The sequence below is a fragment of the Oncorhynchus mykiss genome, chromosome 10 (assembly GCF_057628025.1).
Source record: "Oncorhynchus mykiss isolate SJ-2025 chromosome 10, ASM5762802v1, whole genome shotgun sequence".
Classification (NCBI taxonomy): Eukaryota; Metazoa; Chordata; class Actinopteri; order Salmoniformes; family Salmonidae; genus Oncorhynchus; species Oncorhynchus mykiss.
In genome coordinates this window covers 40,394,181-40,412,367 of record NC_143031.1, presented here as the reverse complement: position 1 = coordinate 40,412,367, position 18,187 = coordinate 40,394,181, and the positions used below count along the sequence as shown (strand labels likewise).

At 43.2% G+C, this 18,187-nt stretch overlaps 1 protein-coding gene across 7 annotated transcripts in view; it reads right to left on the bottom strand.

Moving 5' to 3' along the window:
- The window catches only part of LOC110533874 (seizure protein 6 homolog), a 206,915-nt gene extending 193,836 nt beyond the window's left edge, over positions 1 to 13,079 (bottom strand). For 6 of the 7 annotated variants that reach the window (XM_090186632.1, XM_090186630.1, XM_021618441.3 and 3 more), the window contains exon 1: positions 12,683 to 13,063. In XM_090186632.1, coding sequence (XP_090042758.1) covers positions 12,683 to 12,767 — 85 coding nt within the window. In that variant the 5' untranslated portion in view covers positions 12,768 to 13,063. Of the gene's footprint in view, positions 1 to 12,682 lie in introns of all 7 variants that reach the window. The other variant, XM_021618444.3, reaches the window with a different exon arrangement.
- Positions 13,080 to 18,187: the final 5,108 nt, after the last annotated feature.

Genomic DNA, 18,187 nt, shown 5'->3' with positions numbered 1-18,187 from the left:
ATATGTATACTGAGTATATCCACATCACCATCAGACCATTTTATTGGTATACTACACGATAGTGTAAAAGTTTTTAAAAAATTGTGAGCCAACACATAATATAGTACACTCCAGAGAGGTTAGATAACGTGTCTAGATCCTCTATGAGGCTGCGGCGGGATCCACATTGTGGATTTAAAAGAAAACATGAATCATCAGCTTTACAATGACACCTTTGTTTTTAAGCCCAGGATTTCTAAATGAAAGCTTTACTTAAGCTCTTGGGAACCAAGAACATTTTAGTGTAATATAAATAGAGGGGAACATTCAGAAAGGCTGCAGATTCACAGAGAGGAGTGAGTGATGTGCTGCTGCCCTCTGCACGCTGACAGTCCACAGAGGGGTTACTGGGCCTCCTCCCTCTGCATTACCATTTACCACTTCCTCAACTCCACATCCAGACACAAAGCTGAGGGTCCTGGAGTTGGCCCAGGAAGCAGCATCCCTGCAGCCTCTCAGCAGAAACAGCTCTGTCAAACTCAGTTAGCCTACCCCCTCAGAGGAGGGCTGCCTCTGCCTGCCTTTCCCTCCATCCCGCAGAAACCGAGGAGCTTTTCACATCAAGCCATGCCTCAGGTCAGACGGCCCAGCCGTCAATCCACACAGCAGCAAAGGTAAACAGCCTGGCGCCTCACGAGCAGAGGTCTTCGTCAGTTTGATTACACAGTGAGTGTCTAGGGGGCGAGGACGGACGGGGGGAGCAGGGGAGGGCGACCCAGCCTCAGGACTGGGAAGCTTTATTAACGGAAGGTAATTGCATTGGAGCTGTGAGGTAGGCAGGCAGGCAGGCACGTCTTGGTAAGATCTTCGAGTGTCTCAAAACCCTCTAGGGTTGCTACTTACTCTCAAAATGAAGGCGACTATAAAGGAGTTGTGTTTTGCTAATAGCAGTAAACAAAAAGGAAACAAGTCATCCCCACATTAGAGAGGTCAAAGGGGTCGCCAGACTCTGTGCTGACTCAGAGCACGGGCAGTCAACTGTATGACAGGCATGCCTATGGGGGTGCCATCTCAGACAGCACGTTCACAACCTCCACCTCCCCAAGAGAGAATGAGTCGGCATCCTACCCAAAGGGTATGTACCACGTTCTCTCTCTCTCTCTCTCTCTCTCTCTCTCTCTCTCTCTCTCTCTCTCTCTCTCTCTCTCTCTCTCTCTCTCTCTCTCTCTCTCTCTCTCTCTCTCTCTCTCTCTCTCTCTCTCTCTCTCTCTCTCTCTCTCTCTCTCTCTCTCTCTCTCTCTCTCTCTCTCTCTCTCGCTCTTTATCTCTTGCTTCCCTCTCTCTCTTCATCCCTTTCACTATCTTTCTCTGTCAAATTGTTTACAAACTTCCACCTCAGATGAACCATCGTGCGATTCCTGCCATGAAAATGCAACACATGCCTCCACTACTGTAATCTTATTACAGATGTTATTATACTTACGTTGGTGTGAAATCTGCTGCTTCTATGTGGTGTGTGTGTATGGTGTGCTATGATACATCTGGTGCTACTGTGGTAAATAAATAGCAACAGAAAAAATATTACAAAACACATATCGATGGACAGAATCCGCCCTTTGCCGGCCCTGTCTTTTGGGAGGAATGATAAGAGACATGCCTTGTTTATCTGAGTCTCTGTACCTGGACCATCTCTGGGCCTCTCCACACACCACACACTGACAGACAACTGTGATAGCAGCCTTTTGTTCTGCTAAAAGGACAGAGAAGAGGAGAGGGACGTTTTACAGGGAAATGCAGCAAATTGTGCAAATTCAGGAAAAGCATGTGAGATGAGTTGATAGCGACATCAAGGACATCAAGCCTTCAGATGATCTTTGGCACAGTATTCGTTCCCACGTCCCGCTCCTCAGCCAGTCTGCGATAAACATCTGGGCTCCCCATTATAGCAGTCATTTCAAAGAAGTGCCTGCTACCAGGCACAGGAGTTACGTCTATGATGCTACTGATGTTATTGGTGAAAAGCAACAAGAGGGCAACAATGGCACCATCTGCTAGAGAGGCATATTTTTGCAAGTTTCTTCTTTGGCTAAGAGCTTGTTAGAACAACCCAGAGCAATTATAGTACATACTGTCTTTTTGGGATGACATTACATGCCTTTTGGGGCCTCGCGTAGTCCATTAAAATGATTTCTCTTATGTTCCTCCCTACTTTCCCCACCATTCTCAGAAGATGACTCACAATGTGAGAATATTAGGGTTTGAATTGATGCATGTCTCAATGGTAGGCAGTTTTTGGTGTTTACCTGACTCCCAATTGTAACAGCAAAGCTTAAAAACAAACTATATTATTTTCTCTAACAGATAGACAAGAGAATAAGCATTTTTACCCCAGCCCCGCATACAGACAGTGTGTGTTGTGTGTGAACTGTGGGCAGCCCACTCTCCAGCCCTGGCCAGGATCATCCCCTACTGTCATAGTTCTCTTTCTCTGTTTGCCTTCATAATCCATATTTAATCCTGGAATGAACACACAGCAAAGGCTCATGTGCAGAGACTCCCCCACACTTGCCTGATAGACACACTCGCTCGGTAACTCTCAATACACCCCAGTCCCCACTATCCTCATTTCCCATCTCAATGTCCTCTTAAAATGATATTGGAGAGAGAACAGCTCTGTGTTGCAACATGGGTTTCCCTCACACTACTATAATATAACTTTTATTGTGATACGTAAACTGACACAACAATTGCCCATTGTTGTGTTTCCTCATAGAGTCGAGAACATCTGAGACAATATCCTTTGAGTAACTCCGACTCCCAAACACCAGACTAAAATTGATCTAACAAACTTTGCAATGTTGGGTTGGACCAGTAGATTGCAGTCTTCAGGGTGTTGTCTGTTTGCCTCTGCCATTCTGACTACTGTGTGCTACAATAACAGGCCTGTAGTCTAATGGAGCAGACTATGAGACAGGGTTAGCTAGATGCTACCATGGTACATCTGGATAATGTTCCAGTGAGCTCAACCATCCAGACCCCACATCTCACTGAGCAGGACAGGGTCTAACGCTCCTCTGATTACCATCCTCCCTCTGATTGGGCACTGAACCCTTTAACCTGCACACAATTCAGGGAGGAGTTGATTGAAAATAACAAACTCACTGATACTTGTTTTGTCTCTTTCACAACAAGACAAGAAAGAGCTGAATATGTCATCGCCAAGTAAAATAACAGTGTGTGTATCTGATCTTGGAAAAGTTCAAATAAATAAATAACATGCAAAATGCTTCATCAACGAAATATTGCGCATGTGTGTTTCTCTCCAGATTAGAAACTATAATAGAATCTGTGTCTGCTGTGAGTGTGAATCTGAGCCTGCCCTTGCTGAGGCGTAGTGTGTCTCCAGAGGCGATGGTGTGAGGCCATCTATGTGATGATTGGCCATCCCTATTCTCGACGCATCTCTCCTGTGACTGACTGACGGGCTGTCATCTGCCATTCAAATGACAGCTCAGAACAGCACTATGTCTCGTCGGCCAGGAGACGTCAGTCTGTTCCATTGTGGCAGGGGACAGGGGCCTCGCTTGATGTGACAAGATTGGATGTCTCCGATAACACGCTGCCGACATAGGGCTGATAACACGCTGACGACATAGGGCTGATAACACGCTGCCGGCATAGGGCTGATAACACACTGTCGGCATAGGGCTGATAACACGCTGCTGACATAGGGCTGATAACACGCTGCCGACATAGGGCTGATAACACGCTGCCGACATAGGGCTGATAACACGCTGCCGACATAGGGCTGGTAACTCGCTGCCGACATAGGGCTGATAACACGCTGCCGACATAGGGCTGATAACACGCTGCCGACATAGGGCTGATAACACGCTGCCGACATAGGGCTGGTAACACGCTGCCGACATAGGGCTGATAACACGCTGCCGACATAGGGCTGATAACACGCTGCCGACATAGGGCTGATAACACGCTGCCGACATAGGGCTGATAACACGCTGCCGACATAGGGCTGATAACACGCTGCCGACATAAGGCTGGTAACACGCTGCCGACATAGGGCTGGTAACTCGCTGCCGACATAGGGCTGATAACACGCTGCCGACATAGGGCTGATAACACGCTGCCGACATAGGGCTGATAACACGCTGCCGACATAGGGCTGATAACACGCTGCCGACATAGGGCTGGTAACACGCTGCCGACATAGGGCTGATAACACGCTGCCGACATAGGGCTGATAACACGCTGCCGACATAGGGCTGATAACACGCTGCCGACATAGGGCTGATAACACGCTGCTGACATAGGGCTGATAACAAGCTGCCGACATAGGGCTGATAACACGCTGCCGACATAGGGCTGATAACACGCTGCCGAGGGCTAGATGCACGGAGAGTCAGACAGAAAGACCCTGAGTGCACACACGCACACTGCACCCTGGGCAAAAACTGGCAGAAGCAACGTTGTTTCCACATCATTTCAACAACAACAAAAAACATGATAATGTTGAACCAACGTGGAAAACTGATTGGATTTGTAAAAAGTCATTATTGTAAGGACATTTTGTCTTTTTTCACCCAACGTTTAACCTAAATCCAATGACATGGTGGCAATTGTTGATGATCTTACGTTGAATTCCAGGCTGCATCACATCCGGCCGTGATTGGGAGTCCCATAGGGCGGCGCACAATTGGCTCAGCGTTGTCCGGGCTTGGCCGGGGTAGGTCGTCATTGTAAATAAGAATTTGTTCTTAGCTGACTTGCCTAGTTAAATAAAGGCTAAATAAAAAAATTAAAAATACAAGGAATTCAATTTAGCTGAAAACTCAAGCATTCATACACGCATGCATGCATAATAGTCTACATACACACCTGTGCATAGACACACACGGACCTACACACACTTTATCCATCCATATGTTGCTTTGTATATTGCAATATTTTCTGAACAGTGAATAAAACATGACAAATGAAAAAATAAATATGCAAGAGTACAGGATTTACCATCACGGTCAGGCTTGTTCGATAGAGTGACGTTCCTGTCTCGACTTTAGGAAATCACACTGCAGTAATACGTTAGAAAATAAACTGCAGACTAAATTGTATTGAGTGAATTATTGACAAGGTCTACAGCTAATAATTATGGCTCCAACAAGCACATTAAATCCAATGATCTATGAACTGTACAGAGATTTACAATTACAATATACATGTAGAGGTGTAGCCTGTGTGGTTGTCTGTAGTGGTCTGATTTACACACACCTACCAGATAGCCTAACTTCTCTATGTTATGTGGGTGTTGGGCGGGATTGGGAAAATAACACACTCACATACATGTATCATTGAACACCAAAAGAAGAAAATAAAAAATCATAAAACAAACCACTGTCTCCATGTCGTTCTCCCTTCCCTCTGTTTTCTACCTGTGAATCATCTAGCTTGAGAAAATAAAAACACACATACATTTACTTGGAGAGCCATCCACTCAAAGCCAGGTCCCTGAAGTGAAGTAGGCTGATCACATTCACATACAAGTGCTCCACAAGGAACAGCAGATAGATAATACATTTTAAACATGGCTGGAGAGAAGAGTACTATTTCACATACGCTATAATCACACCAGCCTCCAAGGCAGCTTTTTCTCTGTTTTCCAATGCATTGGCAATGAGCAGGGAGAGGGAGCTTCAGCACACTGACATTTAGCACTGTCTGCCTGTCTCGCTGTTCGTCAGGGCTGCTGGCGCTGGCTGGGCAGAATGGCTATATACACCAGGCTTTCATCTCACCACACACATACAATCCTCTCAACTGCAGTGGCTGCTCTACAGAAATATAGGCTGTGGCTGTCCTGGGAGTGTGTGGTTTTGTTTCAGTGTGAATGATGTGGGTAGTCCAAGGAAAATTGATTGGTTTGTTTATTAGTTTGTTATTTACAAGTACAACAAAATTGACTTTTAGCCAATGCAGCCATATTACATAATATATTGAATCAGTCAACCAAAAGAAAGGTAAAACAATAGGTCAACTCAGTGATGAAAACATTCCTAAATGAATGAAAGCGATGATATAATGACTGAATGCAGACAATACATCTCTTTACGTTTTTATTTGATCAACAACAACGAGGGACACAGGAGACCTCAGCTGGGCTTTGTCATTATAGCCTAATAAATGCAGAAAGCCTTGGGCTCGTCTGGCACCACATGACCACCTTCAGCTGAGTAGGCAACATCCACTTTTCAGGGGAAAAGGTAGACAGCCTGTGACACGTCTTCTGCTTCTGGACGTGCGCCTCGCTGTTTACATACAGTCCCAGTGATACATATTGTATAGCAGCTAGCTATGGCACGTTTGCTAGCTGGCTCTCTGAAGTTGTTTCCATCCGGAATTGTGATACTCCATCTTAACTCCTCCTCCACATTTACACGACAGCGCAGAAGAGAACCTCCCCCGACAGTTTTTTTCCTTTCTCGTCATGACCAGAATATGGAGCATGTAATTTCAGGCATTTCTTTCACGCCTGCTACGTTAGGTTACCACAGGACGGATTTAACCTGAAAAAAGCCCAATAGACCAATCAATGTGAGGGCCTAACAGAGATCCGGCTCCTCTGCTAACTAATCGAAAGAAGAGCGTCCTAATTACAGGCCACTCACTGCACAGTCTGCAGTGACAGAACAGAACAGAACAGGCTGCCCCGTGGTTCCCCTGAGCGACAATGTTCAATATTTCTGACATGGCAGCAGATGTGAAAACCTCTCAATTATACATGCGGCAGGATCCTCTGGGATCATGGTTAAATACCTCTCAACACAGGGATGAGATGCTCACAACCACATCATAGTAGGGAGAATGGTAGGTAGGGAGAATGATAGGAGGTAAATGGCAGGAACCGAGTGGCACTCTTCTATAACAGAAAAGCCAAGCAAACCTACACAGGGGACAACAACACAATCAATATATAGATATGTAGCAAGAAGTAGTATGAAGTTGGAAATAAACTAATATGTTTTATTTTCCTAAGATTAGGATTGGATGGATAGGCATCCACTGGACTGCCTGCTTTTCAGGGAAGAAAGCTCTTCTGCAATGGTCAATCAGTTTGAGATAACAGCCTGAATTGTTTTGTACTTGAACAGCAATATCTACAGAAAACAGATAACCAAAATCTAATATTCTGCTTTATCCGATTGCAATCGTTGTCTGAATGCGTACCTGTGCAAGGGTGTGCAGGTTCGGTTGTGTGTGTTTGCTTATGTGTGTGTCCTTTAAACTGCCTCCTTTAAACAAATCACAAAAAGGTTCTCCTAAAATGTAATTAGTTTTGTGAGGGGGAGTGATTGGAGTGAGCTTTTTTAGTAGTCAAGCTGAATTTCGTAGTCAGCTCCCATGGCTGGTGTGGTAAAAAAAAGAAATCTGCCATCTGAGTCAATGTAGGACACCACAAAGTGTGGTAGTATTTAGCTAGCTTGTCTGAAAAAGAAAAGTGCGTAAGTCAGACACACTACCAATACCATTGTGTTTGGCTTTGCCCATTTTCAATTACTTGTGAAGCTGCTATCCCATTCCATGATCTATCCACAACATCATTATCTCACTCTGCTACTTACAATATGTTTACCCTTCCTGATGAATTCAATTACATCTTTTCAGAGGAAATTACTGTGGGGGTGGCCCTGCCTGGCTGAGGTCAACGTTGGCTGTGAATACTAAAACTACTCCTCCAAACACATTACACAAGCTATTACCTGTTGCCTTCCACACAGTGCTACCCAGTCGAGCTAGGGCCTCTGTGCCGGCCCAGATGAAGTGCTTTCTAGATGGGATCTGGCATTCAGAACAGGGGGAAGAGAGCTGGAGCTATCCCTGGGCTTAATTGTTTCAGAGAGCCAGCTCCTCTGCAGCCCAAGCACACGCCACTCCTGATTAGAGAGGTGTGTACGCAGCCTGGCAGAGCGTGAACACTGGGGTGGGGGACTGGGGGAGGGGCTCACCACACTGACTGTTTTTTTTTGTGGGACAAGGTTTGTAGGATTGATAAGGCAAAAGGCCCAAGGGACGGCAGCTAAAAGCTCAGCCCACTCTGCTCTGCCTTGACGAGGTAGCAGCAGGCAGCACTCTATTCAGCTGAGAGATGGAGGTCAGAGGTCAAATGGAGGTGGACACGAGAGGCAGAGATGGAGGGAGAATCCACTTAATCTACATTGCCACTGATGTTGGCGAGTCACGTTTTTTCAATCCCTGACCCTCTCTCAACCGCTTCTTGCCTCGACCCTCTCTGTTGAGAGTGATATATCATAAAAGGATTGGCTGTGAGTGATGGGATCCGCCTCTGAAGAGATTTCTTATTTCCGTCGCTGCACGCATGGCCCGGGTGAAATGGGCTGCGGTCGGTGTGAACCCTCTAAATGTGCTTCACCCCACTGGAGATTACCAGGAGAGTGACGAGAGGAACCATCACGATCTGAAAACGGATGATAAGTCCTCCTGAAGAACCTGCTCATCAAATCCTTATCTATCACCAAAGAGCCATACCCAGGGCCACTTAGAGTGAAGCAATGGTAAACAGCCATGAAAGGCTGTTTTCTCTCGGCTAAGGTTGTGACGACTAAAGCAACCCCTTATTTATACCAGAACAACGGAATTAATTCTACATTGAGTACATACAGCAACAAAATGTCAAATAGAGAGAATCATTGCAGAGTAAAATAAAATGTAGATTATTTTAAAAGAGATATTTACAGAATAGTTTCCACAAAAATATAAACCTTTTAAACCACATTTAAAAAGATGATGACGGACATTACAATGCACGTGACATACTGTAAGAGCAGAAAGCCTGACAAATGGCAGCATAAAGCCAGGCTGTATGCTGCACCTGGGAGGCTGAGAGAGGCAGAGAGGCAGAGAGGCAGAGAACGGCACTGTCAGGCGCCAAGCCCGGAAAAGGGGTCATTCTGGCATAATGACTCTCATTTACAATTGACAAGCTGAAGGAAAGCGAAACTAATTATGACAGCGTGCAGATGCTGAATGGCCCTTGATGAAGTTAATCACCAGTAATCCAGAAAACAGGTGTTGAACATTTTCTATCCCCTCCTCTGAAATTACAGGATGATCAGAATTCAAGAACGTGCAGTATAATTGAATGGGACGTCTGCTGCCTGCCTGTGTGCCACCCCCTCCCACCACCTTCCTAAAAACGCTGTGAGGAAACAATTACTCCAGATCACCATGAATGACAGGCTTTCTCTCCTCGCTCAAAAATGAGGTGGGGGTGTCACTCATTAATCTCTAAGTTGATGGTGGCTTTATGAATTTTTTTTAGGCTATAGACTGAATGACTGCATGCTATCGATTAAGAGTACATCAATTTACATAAGCTTGTAATTCTACTGAGAATCTGTCAATATTTTATTTTCTATGTTGTCTACAGTACATCTATCTGAAAGTGGAACTAGCTACCCCACACCCTGTCTCAATATCAAGCTCCCACAAAACTTGGGGAGGATAACTGTGTCCCCAAGAGCAAAAATAAAATATGGACTTTTAGTGAAAACCTCTGTTGTGCAATTTAAATTTATTTGCAATCCTTAGAGTAATGAGTACCTGTTTCCAGACATATTCCAGCCCCTGAACCCCCATCTAGCACAAACCATGGGTAATAATCCTCCATTCTTCCACAACAAGGCTCTGTTGAATGGCTCATTATTCTAATCATAGACTTTCATCTTTGGTACAATAATCAAACCAACAGTGGCGTGTCAAGGAGAGCTCCATCAACCAGGAGGGGCTCGTAATTCATTTAATGAGCTGCAGGATACATAAAACATCCCCAAACTCAATCTCCTAGATCCCACCCCGCACATGTTAGCACATTCAGATAATGTGGGACACTGTACAGAGATAATGGGCTCCGAATTACTGTGAAAATGTTGGAAACACAAACTACCACACACAAACCAAGATATCCAAACAAAGAAAGGGAAATCGTTTGTGTGTGTGTGTGTGTGTGTGTGTGTGTGTGTGTGTGTGTGTGTGTGTGTGTGTGTGTGTGTGTGTGTGTGTGTGTGTGTGTGTGTGTGTGTGTGTGTGTGTGTGTGTGTATGCGTGCGTGTATGCGTGCATGTGTGCGTGCGTGCGTACGTATTGTAGAGAGCATGAATAGCATGCATGATAGCCGCTCTTTAAAGACAAAGGAGAAAGGTGAAAGGTCAGACCTTAAAATAGCTTAAGATAGATGGTGATCACTGAGCAGTAATTACCCTGTCAAGATGAATACCATTCCATTGTATTTCAAGGTGTTAAGCAATTTGTCTCTAGCCAAAGCTTTGAATCCAGGCTGACATCAGCCATACAAAGGAAAGTGAAGCAAGGCTTGGTTTTCTGCTCCGTGAAAGTCTCATGCATTAAAAACATTGCTCAAGTTTACACAGAAAAAAACACCACAAGGGCCCATTTACACCGCTGATTGTTATCATTAAATATCTTCAGCCTTGAATGCACTAATGGAAACTATCAAAGGTACTTTGCTCAAAAAAAATAATGTGTGCATTTTGTTCCTTCTTCCAGGAGTGTTCAGCGGTGAGCGAGGGATGCTGGTCAGCTGGTGTGTTTACGGGGAGGCTGTTGTAATTCTTTAAAGCAGTCAGCAATTATTTGATCTCATACTAAGCACTATGGGCTGTCACGACACTGAGAAGTTGTTGTTTACTTGATGCTCCGTCGTTAGGCCTAAATAATGCAGTCATAATAATGACTCAACATATGACATAAACAGTTATGCCTGGTGTCAGCTGACAGCTACTGTGACTTCATATCATGTCTTTAACTGTTATTTTGGTAATGTAATAATTGGTCAGCTGAATCGGTCAACCAAATCAATAGCTTGTAAAGTCAGTTGTCATAATTTGACACCAGGAGTGAAGACTTTTTAAAAATTAAATCTAGTTATATAAGTATTTATTGGTATGTCATCATCTGTGAATAAAGGGAACGTACACAACACATTATGCCGATGAGAAATCAGTGTATGACATTGAAATACCCCTTGAACATATTGGTCTACTGTACCGGATGACTGCAATAGAGAGAAGAGTGGGAAAGCTGTTGACGCAGCCTGTCGGCCTGTTTATACACTCTCACAGTTCGTACTCTATACGCAATCCTCTAAGCTCCTTAGACAAATAGCTAATGGTTTCACACAAAGGGGAATTTGCAATTCATAGGGTCTTATTCATAAAGTATTTGATGGGATCTCTGTGTGGAGAGCCAGAACAGTGCATGGCATGAGTTATTTACATGGCATTATGGATACAGAATAAATTGCATGTCTCATGATGCATAGACTGGCTCAGATGAAGTTCATGGCAGTGTCCAATATCGATCCAGTTTCTATGAAAAATAAACGACGACTGAAAAACTAAACTCATAGATCTGCAGGTGAAAGCAAACAGGTTAAATATTCACTTGCTCAGAGGCAAAAGGAAAAAATAATGTGGCTTCTCATAATCATGGGGATGACTATTGTGGAGAGAAAATAGTAGACTAGCCTAAACTGGTTTAGGACATTTAAAAGTCACATAATTGAAGAAAGATTGGGATATTGTTTACAGACTACAAAGTTCGAGTGACATGGCTTTATAAAATTGTGTAGACAGAACATAAATAAGTGAGACCATTGCACCTATAAAAAAAAAATACATATATATATATTTGTTTTAAAGACAGTTGCACTGTGCAATGGGTAGAGGCGCTTCCCGCTGTAGCACTCAACTGTGTCAAACAGCTCGGTCAGTAATCTTCATCTTCCTGAGGATTAGACTCTTATTCACCGTCTGCCACATGGACCATCTCACACAAACAGTAAAGGTCTGCTCACCCCGGTGTTGCGTAAAATGTTGTTCTAGGCTACTCCTAATTGTATGCTATATTATTGAATAGGACTTTTCATTGATGTTTCTTAACCAGAAAGGCAGTATTATATGCCATAATTATTATATTCCATTACAGTTGTCCTTTGAATCCGGTTGTCAAAAACTGATAGAGAGTACAAAGTAGACTCCTAAAATGTTTTTTTTTTTACAAACCCCTTACCCATTTGAATGAATTAAGCAATATGATCAGTAACTATGTTAATTGAGAGTGTATGTTATGTTTGGTGCAATATTTACATTTGTATTCCATATATTTATAGTATATATTTATTTATTAACTAAGGGCATGCTTAACTTTTGTTCCATGAGTTTAGTATGACTAAGTAGAGCTCTAGCTTGATTAAATGTATATAATGATGCAAACACACCCAGTGAAACATTTTTGAATATTACATCATGTTTTAAAGGAATTAAGTAAGTAACTTAAGTCCCTGTGACGTTTTCTTTCTGCTTCCAAGTACTAAGGGCTTTTGGGGGATTTTACTTTATTGTAGGCAGACTGGGATGCATGCGGGGATATCAGGGACAGAATACAGATCCTTGTCCTTAATGGACTTATGCATATAAACATAGATCTATACTAAGAGCACAAACACACTTGTAGATCTGGTGCCAGGAACAGTTGATACCGTACGCAGAGCAGTAGGGGCTGATCTCGCAAATAGTCTACTATCGTAGCAGACTGACATTAAAACATAGTACTTTTCCCCAGAACTCCACGTAGGACTGAATCTATTTCTTACCTTGCCCATGTATGCTTGTCACCGCAGCAGCGAGAACCAACACCGTAAAGATGACGTGTAATTGGTCGTCTCTTCTTATACACATGTCTACTGAAGTCGAAGTCGCTCTCTGCTCACAGAATACGTCCTTGTATTAAATACTTTCCAGAGCAAAATAAGCAAACGGATAAATAAAATGTCCGTGAGGTCTGTGAAACACAGAGAAAAGCCGTGCTGCTTTTGCACTTATTTAGCAAGTCGAGCAATAAGTAGATCTGACAACAATCAACTGAAACGCAGAGCCCGTTTAATTGTAACGCTCAGTAAACGGATTCCTGGCTCTCTGTGCTGTCAGCACCGTCAAGACAGCTAATACGGTGCTGACGCTTCAGCACCATGGACAGCTCCTAGCGTCAGCAAACGGTACAACTTCCGCCCCGAGGAAAAGTTACTACTCCGTATAGGACTGTGCATTTCAAATGCGCAACAAATCACATGCTTTTTTGTGGTTAGATATTTCAACTTTTCAATGACTCTGGCATGTATGCATGCATGTTATTGCTATAATTTTGAGAACTCGATGATAAGCATATATCAAAACTAAAAAAGTGAGCAATAGCTACATTCCAGTGTTTGTTGTAATTTATATCAGTTACTGTTAACAACAAGGGAAAAGTGTTTTATATAACTCACATAACATTCACTGAATACTAAAAAGGGCAACCAACAGTATAGGGAAAGTTCATCAATTGTGTAGAACAATCATGAATTATAAAGTATTGTTGGTGGTTAAACCCCTGTAGCCTCTTGTCTTGATGGACAGTAGCAATAATGAAATAGTGAGGACATTCTGCATTATAAATCAACTTGCCTGAGCCTCATGTACACTGTGGTATTGAAGTAGTCGTATCTCCTTGTACAATAGTTCACTAGGTACTTCTTTTCATGCTCCTATGGTGAGATGGGTTTATTTTCCATGTGTGTCTGTTAAATGCACCTCTAGCCTGACTCTGGTTCACAAGCTGAATCATGGATTAACACATCCGAGTGGGAATCTCACCTTGATGGTATTGAGCTATGACACCACATGGATTGCATCAATACAATGCATATGATGTACTCACTTAGCCTCAGTGCTCCCACCTAAAGTATTAGTAACCATGTGCCTGCGCATAAAGTAGTGCAGAGACGGAAATGGTGTGCATGCCGTTACAGGTCCATCATGCAGGAGAAAAAACATTCACAAGAACAAAGAAACGGAGAGGAAGACAAGACTGGGAAGCAGGAACTATAGGTTAACAGGGAGCAAACAGGACCCATCGTATCTAATGTACCAGGAATGCAAGTTATTGTTATTTCAGCATCATGCCTAACTGGAGACATTAAACCAAATTAAGCCATAATGTACATGGAGCTACATGTTTTTCCTCTTCCTGGTAGCTGCTCCACAGCCATTTGTCTTAGACATTCCAGTCATCCTCTTGATAAGTGAAGGTGTGGTGTGTCATGATGACTAGGCAGCGCCTGCCTACACCGTCACTCCTCTAGAAGGGATATCTACACTCACTAAGAACTCACTGGCTAGGACTCTCTGCTGGGACTTATGTTTATTTCATTTCCTGTGGCTGTGTGACGGTAATGTATGTAAATTGGATGTTATGGTCATCTCAGACACACCCCTCCGTTGCTTTCTCTAGCTCTTTTTTTACTCTCTGCGTTTCTTTTTCTGTCTCTCTCTCCCTTTCTCTCTCCCTGTCTCTCTCTCTCTCTCATCCACCCCCTTTCTCATGGCTGAGTCAGGCCTTGGTTTGGAATAAATGTGTCCCTCTGTCAGTGAAGCTCACTGGCCCAGTTAAGCAGCCCAGAGGTCTTGCTTGGAGCCAGAAGTTTGCATCCAAGCCTTAATTTAGTTAATGGGCAGGAGGCCCGGACAGCTAATGAAAACCGAGCCCGTGAAATGAAATGGCCAATGTCTAGAGGTAATGAGCCGCACATCAGTGGCATGCTGCTACAAGCATTAAGGTAATATTCGATGGCATGATGTTTTAAAAGCATCTTGAGCTCACTTCTCGCATTGGTAGTAAGGGCTTACCAATGATATGTATTAACCCTAGATAACTGACAGGGTGGTGTTGTTTTGAAGCCACCAAGCAGCCATATTGGTCCCCCACATTGTAAAAAATATATATATTTTGGAAGCTATAGAAATGCATTTATTAATGTCGACATTAATATTTGACAACTTTATTCTATTACAAATACCTTAATGCATGCTTTATATTAAGAACTGAACATGAAAATGTAAAAAAAAAAAAACTGTCCCCACTACAACAAATACATATATGTAATTTTGAAACATTCTTTGAAACATTTTATTGAAATACCGTAGAATTCCATTCATTCCTATGGTGGCCAGTGACTTCAAAGCTTCTCATTTGCCATTATATAGCATCAGCAATCCAGGTTTTCTGTAATTGGGGTTTACTGCGTTTCATCTCACGTGCAACTGACACACAACAGATGCAAACTGGAGGCAATGTTCTAGATGTTTATCTGTACTGTTGTTGTGTTTCAGCCAAACCAGACAACAGGATGTCACATGGTATCAGAGGGCCTCTTACCACCCACACAGACTAGAATTAACCCTCCAGGGGATTTCTTAAAAGCATGCTGGGGTAATCAGCTCCCATCACATTCATACCATAGAGCTGACTCCTGCAACCCCTTTAAGTTATACTTTCACTGAACAACTGTCAGCCATTAGGCCATTGTATAGAAATCTATTAGCTCTGAATGAATAACCATGCACACAGATGTTCTCTATCCTGAGTTTGGTTATCATTAGCTTCTAACTTATTTGCAATATTATTCTGTGTTCCTTACATCAGCAGCGTAGAGGAGGAGTCATTCTCGCCCAGTCCAGTGTTAAAAACTGCTGTGCATCATCAAGTTGCGTTAAATGCATGGACTTTCTCCAGCTGAGCAGTAGAAATGGGAGCTGAGTCACCCTGAATGAGGCTAGTTTAAAACAACAGGGTTACCCACCTGACTCAGCTGGGATGAGAACACGCAGGAAGCAGGAAGGAAGTGGTTCTGCCCTCCCCTCCTATTTGCCCCAAATGTGGCCTGCTCCAGTCTGCAGGGTCTAGGGCTCCAGGCCCCCGGCTGCAGGCTCTGTTCCCTTCCTCAGCTGCCAGCCGTATTTGTCTCAATAAGCTGGAGTGCCCTCACAGAGCTCTAATAAAGCTCCTTTTCCCCCTGAATACATTCCCATTCTCCACGCAGGATAGATCACCAGTCGCTTCCTGATGAAGTCGTTCTAGCTGCACGGACCATCTGGCAGAACAAGGGAATTGAATAATATTTCCCCAGAAAATGCAATCTATTTGCGATGCTTTTCGGTGAACACCATCGCCGATTGATTCACCCATGCCTTGGCTAGTGTTTGTGCCCTCTATATGGGCTTTGTGTGATTCGGTTTCTGGGCCTTTTCCTTCCTTACAGCCCTGCTGAACAGGGATGTATTTAGAGAATGTGTTTATAGAGCTCACACTATGGGTTTAATGGCATAAATCATCATGTAGCTGTATATAGGGGCCATGCCTAGGAGGGCTGTGTGAATTGAGAGGTGGGAAGCCCTTTAACCCAAGCCTACGCACAGTGTGGCTCCAGCAGGTTGCACAATGTGTTAATGGCTCCCAGCCGTTGTTAGCCTAAGACTGACTCGTAACTTGGTCCTGCTGATGCACTGATGAAACACATCCAAATCAAACTGAGCACTCTCGTCTGGGATAGGGGAAGTAAATATATATAGACGTTGCATTCTGCACTTACAGATGTAGGATGTTAATTTGATCACTCTTTTGTTGCTGACAATTTTTCTACACAGCAGAAAATGGAAACTTGTAGTGTGTTTTAGTTTTAAAAAGGCTTCTAAAGTTTGTAATTTCCACTTTGAAAATTCAGTCTTCATTTGACCAAACGTTTGGTCAAATGAAGTCTGAATTTTCAAAGTGGAAATTACAAACTTTAGAAGCCTTTTTAAAACTAAAACACAAAAACTCAAAAAATGTCCATTCATAATAATCCACATAATAATTCACATTTCCTGTTGACGCAGGATTATTTTCCTGCTGTAGAAAACTGACTCAAATTAAGATCCCACATCTGTAGGAAGTGCTGCTGCTCCCAAAAACCTTCTGTCTTTCCATGGCAGCAGGCTGTGAGATGTCTGTATGGCATCCTGTCCAGCCTGCTCAGTCAGTCCCAACACTGAACTATAGTGATTGTGACCCCATGGACTCTGCATCTGGGAGCTGCATCTGTTAGCTCCCTGATCAATGCTTCTATCTGACATATATATGGTGAGTAGCGTCTTCCCGGTCATGTGGGATTCTGCCAATCGATTCAGCAGACTGTGCTAATGAGATCCACTGTATCCCCAAGCTCAGTAATGTCAGCTTGACAAGTCCAAAATGAACATCAAACACCTTGTTAATAACATTCCAAATAGAATGTATATGAATTCCATAATGTATTGACGTTAGGGATGTTGCATTGACCATATCACCACCACACCGGGAGTCAGGAGTCATGACCGCAGTCAAATTCCAAGTGACCGTCAAGGTAATCTCCTCTTATGCACTCTGGACATGCATTGGTAGTAGCCAACTAACTAATGATCTGATGCCCTGGTACTCAGGGCCCTGTGGTCCTTCTAACCACTCTGATGTCAATGCAATCCAAAATCACATCAAACACTCAAACACAGTGTCGTTCTTTTAAAACTCTTCTCACTGAGATGATCAATTTGAAGAAAGTAGTTCAACAACAGGTTGAAAATGAGTGGAAAACATGGTCATTGTGGGTGTTGTTTCAATGCCTGACACAATGAAATGTACAGCAATTTGTAAGGTGATGATTAATTCAAAACACTCACATGCATATTAGAGCTTATGCATGCCCCCCCAAAAATTACCGGAATTTTAAAAGATTGTGCTATTATACAATAAATAGCCTACAGCATATTATGCATGGCAGAAAAAAAATCTATATATTTTGTTACTGATTTAAGGTGTCTTTGGTACATAGTTGGTCTAGCCTATACTAAAAAATTAAACAAATTCCAGTAATTGCCTTTGAGTGTGGAGTATTATGCAAACTGGATGGACTGGTTAGGCCTACCTTATGCTATGCTCCAAACATTCTATCCATGAGTTTGGGAGAGAACGTATAGGCCTAGGTGACGCTGTTGGTTAATTGATTGTGCAGGGCGGCTTACAGAGTTAGCCTACAATTACAGTGAATTTGTATTTGATAGCCTAGGGCATTATGAGGCTGACCTTTAGCTGCAGAATATCTCAGCACCATGCTTTTCCATCTCCTCCTCTCTCTCCTTCATCTCTTTCTCGAGCTCGCCAAGAGAGGGGCTGTCAACAGTTTAATGAAATATGCTTTGTTGTGAAAACATGTTACTCTCGATGTTCCAGAACAGATTTAACTTATTTTCAGAAATTAAGCACTGGA